An 8,473-nucleotide genomic window follows, 5' to 3' on the forward strand; every position below is an offset into this window, starting at 1 on the left:
TTACTCGAAGTAGTCTTGGTTTTTATAGAGGGAGGGATATCCCTTTCTAGTAGTACCTTTTCTCCCACATATTGCTCTTGCTGTAAAAACTCTAAATGTTGCTATCTCAATAATTTTGTTCCAGTGTTTTAAATTCAAAGACCATTTGACCTGCGTCTGAGATCCGTGCCTCGGTACGCGTACCCTCGTCCCCACGCCTCCTCTATCGTCATAGCCGCGTAGTCCTCAGTTTGACAGCTGTACTATTTATATTTCATCGTTTAGTATTTTTGAGAGAATTACACGGATTTTGAGAGTAAATCTGACTATGATCCTTAATAATCGTTAAGAGTCGATCATAAATCATCGTTTGTGTATATCTCTAGTCTTATCAGTATTATTTTCGCTCCATATTTCGCAAGAGCGATAAAACTTCGAGTCCATATGAAGATTGAAGACAAAATGGCTGACGATGTTCAAGACACAGAAATGACTGAAGATGTTGACTTTGTACCTGAATATCACAACGAATCCTGCTGCTTATCTATTACTAATGTACCTAGCACTGTGTTTGAAAACCAAGATTTAAAGGTGAGCTCTTGAAAAGCGATGAATATTTGAGTTTGTTTTGTGTGGCATGTCTGACAGTCGATCAGTCAACAAATCTTGCACGACTGATATTAAAATACCTCATTACCCTTTTCTCTCATAACACGATACTCGTAGTTATATGTCCCCTCAAAATTACTACTATTACAATAAAATATTCTATTACACCATATTAATTAAAATTAGCTTACTTTGATATCTTGTCGCTTTTATGACGCTTTTCCAGGTCGAGTTCAACCAGCTGTTCCTGGCATTTGATGAAGCAGCTACAGTATCATACTTTAAGAGCTTCCGTCGTGTCAGAGTTACGTTTAGTAGCAGTGAACTTGCTAGTGAAGCAAAGCTTGTTCTGCATGGATGTAAATATAGAGGGACTGAACTAGGGGTCTACTTTGTACAGGTAAATTGTCTCTGCCTATATGTAAGCTCTCTTATATTCTATTGAGAACTGTACCTGCAACTGTACTATGCCATTTACCACTTTTTATGCACTATTCTAAAAGAAAGCTTACTAGCAATCCCGAATTTACTTGACTGACCATGAAACAGTGGTTTGAAGTTGAGACTGAACTTGATTCTTTTATTCATCAAGTTCAACCTCGACTTGAAACCATTGTTTTGTGACCAGTCAAGCGAATTCAGGATAGGTCTATTAAAATATTCAATTGCCCTATTTCACTATGACGTCACTGCTTGTTTATGTGGGGGATAGAATTGCCAACTCCAATAGAAAATTCAACAAAATTTGCTCCTGTCGAAACCGGTTTAATCTAATAAAATGGCCTGGTTTTCTTCAGATATAATGTGTGTTAATATGTACTAAAAAAATATTCTGAGCATTTGCTGGCTATTCTACTTCTCTTCATGGATTGATATGGGTTTTAGAACAATTTTCGGTGAATTTGCGTTGATTTGACCCCCTCCGACGACCATGATCCTTTGCGTTTAAGCAATAGATTGTTTTGATGTGACGTCATAGTGAAATAGGACAATTGCTAGTAAACTTTCTTCTAAATATTTTGAAACTAGTTTTGCACTAGAGCAGAATTTTGAATTTATTAGAAAAACTCAGACTATGTTCATACCATGATGCCGCAATCTTGATATTGATGCATCACACATTCTGATTGGATCAATGAGAAATGACCAGATGCATGTGATTGGTTTGATATATGTTGTGATGATGTAATGAGGTTAAGGTGCATCACCATGACAACCTTACCTTTAAAGGAATCAAGGGTAGCATAGCATTAGTACATGTACACACACTCTCACACCTCTGGGTTGGTCTTGGAATCAATTCCTAAACTTGGCATCAAGGGTGGATCCAGGAATATGAAAAAAAGGGAGAGCTGGAAAAAGTTTAGTTAGACTTTGAGTTAGACGGCTATGCAAAATAAAACCAGACAAGATCTCAGAGGGCATATAAAGTTGCAAGGGAATTTTGAAAAATAAGATGATTTTCAGAAATCTTATTTCCTACATTCTGGGGTGGGTATCTAAATCTGCCCATTAGCATCACAAGCCTCTCCTTTGATTCAGGGCTTGTTCTCCAGTTGTCCTTCTTCTACAAAACCCAATCACCTAAATCCAATTTGACCTGCGAGTTAGCCGTGCCCTGACGTAGATCGACCTAAAGGTTGTTTCAAAGTTCAAAACAATTTTAAAAGTTTGACGATAATTATGTCTTCTTTGTATCAGAGTAATCCATGTTCATCTAGTGGTGAATCATCGCAGCTTAAACCTCCTCCCTTAACAAAGCAGTTTCTCATATCTCCACCACCATCTCCTCCAGTTGGCTGGGAACAAACACATGAAGCAAGTCCTATAATCAATTACGACCTACTTACGGCAGTAGCAGCCCTAGACAAATCTGAGCCATATGAGTTGCACCCCCCTGATACCGATGCTCCTAGTATTGTTGTTCATTTGTGTGATGAGGAGGAGGAAGTTGAAGTTATGGATGAAGATGGAGAGAAACCATTCCATCCATTGAAATGCTTACCAAGAGAAGCTGTACAGACACGCCGACCCAATAATTATAGCTAATGATATAATTGTCATAGATTTTGATGTATATTGCAGAATACTAGTGTAACATCCTGTTACAAGACTTATAAAACATACAGAGTTCTTAACAGGATGGATTGAATTTTGAAGTTATTTAAACTCATCTCAAAAATTTAGAGGCTTCCAATTGAAACTTCATGGTTAGGAATGGCTACAGCCTAGAGATGTCTGAAAGATCTTACCATTGTCTTAAAAGACTTGCCAGTTATGGTATTCTTCGATTGCACATTACGTCATTGCGGCCATGTTGTTGCCATTTGAAAAAAAGATTTCTCATTAGCATCAGTTGTTAATAGCACCACAATGGCTGCCATGTTTTTGTCTTTTGACTCCCTTGAGAATGCTTGCAACCCATCAGTACCAATAAAAAAAATCTTAGCAAAGTTACTGTTGTTAGCAGTGAATATTTTATGTGAATGAATGTGAATATTATATGATAACTTGTTAAAACTACTGTATTAGAGTACAAATACTAAATGCGTGAAATAGTTATCACTATTTAGTAGTTAATAGCACTAATTAAACAAAAGAAAACAATAGAATAAGCATGAGATAACAGTACTATTTAGTGATATTTATGTTGCACACATTTAGTGTTTGTACTCTAGTGTTTGCTGGAATCCCAAATATATTAAGGTATAAATTATGAAGCTTCAATGATTTTTGTTTTCACATATCTAGTTCAATAATAAAGTATTTTGACATTAAGGGTGTGAAAAATAATAAAATCCAAAAAATAAATAGATATTTGATTTTGATGGAAGACTTAGGTCAGATTTTAAAAAAAATGGAAAGTAACTAAATATAACAGTAATTCCTTCATTCCTTTTAATCAAATCATGTGCTCTTCTGATGATGAACAAGGTAAGATGCATCACTGGTAGCAGCAAATACAATTTCATGTAATGAATACTCACGACAAAAGCTTTTTTATTGAGGTGGAGTGAAAAAAATGGCAAAAATGACTTTCTTCTACAAATCCCATACTTTCATTCAGATTCCCTTTTCATGATTGAATAATAATGACAATGTATATTCATGTAGCCTGCATTAGTGTCCCACCCCTTGGGTTGCTATGCAGGGAAATTTATGCCGCTGATAGCACAAGATAATAGAGTGTTGGAGGTTCCAGGCTGGCCACACCAGTTGGATTCATAAGACTGCCACTTTACTCCATTATTTCAGTTAACACGATTTCCCTGTTTTCAGAAAAGCAAATAAGTTACGCTAAGAAAATTAAAAGCATCTGCAAGATTCAATTAAACCTTTGAATCATTTATTTGACAGCTGTCGATCAAAATAAATATTTCATAAGAAGTAAGGCTTACCATTGGCTGGTTTATTTTCCATCATTAGTAGATATGTAAACAAAATCAAATTTCTAATGGTCCGAGTTAGTTTTTTGTCATCAACAGAAACCAAAAACCCCAATGTCTTGGGCTGGGCTTTCCAGGCTGTGTTGGTTGCATAATTATGAAAAATGGATAAAAGAGATTTTGTCAAGAGCTTATTTTTTCTTTGCTAATCTTCACAAGGCTGGGCAATACAGGATGCTTACCAACACTACTCCCTCACCCCATGCCCCTCATATTCCCCCATGGATCGCTGTGCTTTTTTTTTTCAATTAAGCAACTTCAAATTCAAGACATCTTTTTATTTGGAAATTTTCACCACTAGTTTAAACATGAGACACCGTGTAGACAGTGCCAAGTGCCAGGTAAAAATAATCATGTTTGTGAACAAGTGTTTTCCATTTAATACTAGATCTATGTGTATAAAATCTTTCTGTGTGTATTTACATAATCACTGATCTTAAGGCTTTTAAGCTTAACAGATCAGATAAATTTTTGGTATAAATTACTACCAGTATAAATCAAATATTCTATAATCATGAATTCACATATTCTATTTGTCAAATATATAACTCATTTCTAGCTCAATGTTACTGGTCCAAATGACCCACAGGCAAGGCAAAGATTTGACCAAATAAGTTCCAATTGTGACAGCCCAGTGTAACTAATAACTCTTTTTGCAATCTCTGTCATTAAGTCATTTTGTTCTAACAACCTAATTAATAAAGTATAATCTTTAGAAGTGCATTTCATGAGTGGGAAACATATGGTACTGACTCTCAGCGGGGACATGGCACAAAATGCCTGAACATTGAAATTATTTCCATTGCAAATCATACCAGGGCTTAAATATCAGCCAGTCAGTTGCCAGTTAAGATTTACTGGCCAAATAATTTTAAGCTTGGTTATACTGGCTCAACATTTTTGATCAAAATGGCACTAGGCAAAGATTGAACCAGTACCTTGTCCAATGACCAGCTATTATTGTAAGCCCTGCATTTGAACACAATATGTAGTTACAGACGTGGTAAGATGTAGTACAGCTAGATTATAATTATGAAATTTGCGATATCGCTTCCCACTCATACAAAAGTTACTCTAATGTACAGAAGAACTAGCAGCCTCTTGGTTTACCCACAAGCCACCAGTCATTCGGGTAGTGGTACTTCTGTAGTTCTATCTTCCCGTGGGGTATAGAGATATTACTATAACCAAACTTAATCTCAGGCATTGGTAAGTTAACCAGTCGAGCTGGAAACATATGGAAGTGTCTGTAATTAACGAAGAAGAGGTACGCCTCCCATCCTGTGCGGTGCATCCATCCACTATTGTAAAAGTCTCTGTAGACCATGATATCTCCCCTAGCTGTATCTCTGGTTACACGATAAAATCCAAACCGATTGGAGTAGTAACATTTGATTCCATATGCTTTGAATTCATTGATGATTTCCTCGTCAGAGTGTTGAATGATTTCATCGTATAAAACACCAAAATCAAAGTCATTATCCCATGGTAGTGGAGCATTATATCGCAGTCCTCCCCAAAGGCTACCAAGAAATAAATAAAACAAATTAAAAATGAGCACTCTATTAAAAAAAGGTTAAATAAATAAAACTTTGTATGATGCACATTACAGGCATGCCATGTCTTAGCATTTTCATTGGCTAAGCAATGATCTTTAATGCAGTGATTCAAAAGCTGTTATCATCCATACCATGACAATGCTGTGACAATTCACGGTCATACAAAGTCTGCTCTCAAATGAACTACCTTATTATAGGAAATTAACACTTCACCCATTTAACGTGAATTTCGAAAATTCACGTTAATTTAGGTTGCAATAATTTCCTTTAACGTTAATTAAAACATACATAATAAAGTTGGATGTTAATTTAAATAACACTATTTTAAATTTTTATCCAAAACTCAAAAATCTCATTAAATAATGTCAAACGACCTGCAACGACAATGTATCCTCCAAGTCTATCTCACTGTGCTACCATTCATTTACTTGATCCCTACGTTTAGAGGATATTTACTAACTTTAGGTTACCTTATCACGTTAGTCGTATGTTATGCCACGTCAAAGACTGACTTTGCAGCTGTTAATAAAGTTTTGTTTTGATTTGTTGTTTGGCTTATTTGATCACATTAATTTCCTTCCTTTAAGAATCATTAACCCCTTTTCGCATTAATTTCCTTCATTTGAGAGCATTTTCCCCTCTGAATCGCGTTAATTTAAGTCACATGCTATGTGTCCAAGCTTTAATTTCTTTAGGAACTATTATAGTCATCAGCCAATCAAAGGCAATTAAATGTTTCTAAGACACAGCAGTTTTTCACAATATATCTAGATCAACACTAGGCAATGATTGAATTAATATGAATTGTAATCATCTCTTCAAATCACACCACTGGTGAAGGCTGTTGAATTGAATTATTCACAGATTTTCCTGGTGTTTTTATTTTCTTTTTTTATTTTCAAACTTCTTTTTGTGATATTAAAAATTACATGAGTTCAAAACTTCGGCAAATCTATTCTTCCATGAAAATTGAAAAGCTTTTAACCATAACGGAGTGATATTGATGCAGCTGGCTTACTTCTTCACTTTAGATGCAATTGTTCCTGAAATTGTTATAATATTACCATAACAACATGCTGTATGCGCGGCAACCTATTATGCTATAAGAATCCTAGATAGAATAGAATAGAACACCTTTATTTATCCATGATAATGATTAAAGCTTAAAGCTTGTGGGGTCGTGCGTTTACAGCCACATTTACAGATTACAGCCACACAGACCGTGTCAGTGTGAACTGATCTACTGCAGAATTAGAGCACTTTTCAATAAAATCATACAAATTGCTGTTGCGACAAAATAGAATTTTGGTGGATATCAATAAGTGTTTCCTTAATTATTGTAGGAGCCCTTGGAATTATTTCATAACGCTGAGTATTTTATGCATACTATCGGACAATCTAATATTATATTATCGAATTCTTGTCTGATGTAGGCAAAATTAATAAGATTTGAACATTGAAAAAATGAAAGGAAGTTATTACTGAAAGTAAAAGTTTTATCAGCTGTTCTAAACTGTGTCCACAATTTTCATACTGATGAATATAATAATAATAAGAGACTGAAAATCGTTTCTAGATTTAAAGATCACATATTTTTCTTTAGTTAAAGCTGCTAAATGTTTTCTTTTTTTCAATAATTTTCACTATTTTTAAACAAAAGAATCATGATTTTAGCGATTGTGATAACCAGAGGTTGTTTTGATTTGGCTTATTTGTATTTAACTTCGAACTCAAACATCATCAGCAATCGTATAAAAAAAGATTATGAACACGTAGCACTAAGTTAAAAAATCACATTTCTTTTCTCTTTTCGAGTTTGCTAATAAAGCTTAATTAACTTAACCTTATTATTCAAAAACTATTCGAAATGGACTCGAGAGAAGACAATACATGATACATGTATGCAGAAAATAGGGCTGTAAATCAAAATAATTTTTAAAATGCTTAAATAAATTGCTATGAGTATCGCTCAACAATGAAAATTATCCAGTACTATGATGATCAAAGTGGAAAATGTCATTTAATATACCATAGAAATATGCGTACAGCAATAACTGAAGCGCGAATTATGTACAAAAATACTACACGATCGTTTAGCTTTGACTTAACTAAAAACTAGTACGATTAACTGAGAGTGTTTATCATTTATATGACAACGTATTTAAGTTCTAGAAGTGGTTTTTACTAACCTTCCATAGGCAAGAAAATGATGAATGCCCAACTTGTTCAACACGGTGCTTGTATCTCTCGTTAGTGCCAGCAAATCGTCCATATTTTTCTTCGGAGTCATACACGGTTCATTTGTGTTTCTGCTATACCAAGCGAAGTTATGAAGGCTTATCTTGTAGTAAATAACTGATATAACAACGAAGGTTAAGATCGAGACGGAAACACGGCATATAATCGGGGGTTTGTTTGTCCTGTTGGTCAATCGTTGATTTCGCCACATCTTTATACCAAAAATCCTTTTGAAGGAATGTCCAGGCAAAATAAGATTCTCTTGACCTCGAGCAATTGTAAAGGACCGTTTTGGAGCACTTGCGATGCTACTACAGCCCGTAAATTATTAGTAAAGACATCGTATTTTGAATACGGGCCGGACGTAAAACAAACAATGTCTCCTCACCAAACACAACGAAGAAAGGGCAGAAGGAAAGCGATCTGTCGCTCACCAGGGAATAATCGAGAGACTTCCGAAACTTTAACGAACATAGTCGGGAAATTATGGGGTCGTTATAATCGAGGACTAGACTATAGGGAAAAAGTTCAGGAATAACTCAACCTTATTCAATCTCCGAGGAATAAAGGATGCGTAAACTTTTAGACAGGATTTCTTTTCTTTTCTTTTGGATTAGAACACTTCTCCATGTAAGACGAGGG

The 8,473-nt window shown here is 35.1% G+C and overlaps 2 protein-coding genes across 2 annotated transcripts; one reads left to right on the plus strand and one right to left on the minus strand.

Moving 5' to 3' along the window:
* The first annotated feature begins 235 nt into the window (after positions 1 to 235).
* Positions 236 to 3,045, plus strand: LOC116295830 (calcipressin-2). The gene is made up of 3 exons (XM_031703785.2): positions 236 to 570; positions 815 to 988; positions 2,290 to 3,045. Exons 1-3 carry the CDS (start codon positions 424 to 426, stop codon positions 2,635 to 2,637), a joined length of 669 nt encoding a protein of 222 aa, XP_031559645.1. The 5' UTR covers positions 236 to 423; the 3' UTR covers positions 2,638 to 3,045.
* A 1,252-nt stretch (positions 3,046 to 4,297) lies between these two features.
* LOC116295823 (uncharacterized) lies at positions 4,298 to 8,245 on the minus strand. Its single transcript, XM_031703773.2, has 2 exons — positions 7,783 to 8,245; positions 4,298 to 5,557 (listed from the first exon to the last, which is right to left on the minus strand). The coding sequence occupies exons 1-2, from the start codon at positions 8,040 to 8,042 to the stop codon at positions 5,125 to 5,127; spliced, it is 693 nt and encodes a 230-aa protein (XP_031559633.2). The 5' UTR covers positions 8,043 to 8,245; the 3' UTR covers positions 4,298 to 5,124.
* Between the last annotated feature and the right edge of the window lie 228 nt (positions 8,246 to 8,473).

This window comes from Actinia tenebrosa, unplaced genomic scaffold (assembly GCF_029948245.1).
Source record: "Actinia tenebrosa isolate PJP-AT-01 unplaced genomic scaffold, QUT_ActTen_1.0 PGA_scaffold5__44_contigs__length_20552954, whole genome shotgun sequence".
In the NCBI taxonomy this organism is placed as follows: domain Eukaryota; kingdom Metazoa; phylum Cnidaria; class Anthozoa; order Actiniaria; family Actiniidae; genus Actinia; species Actinia tenebrosa.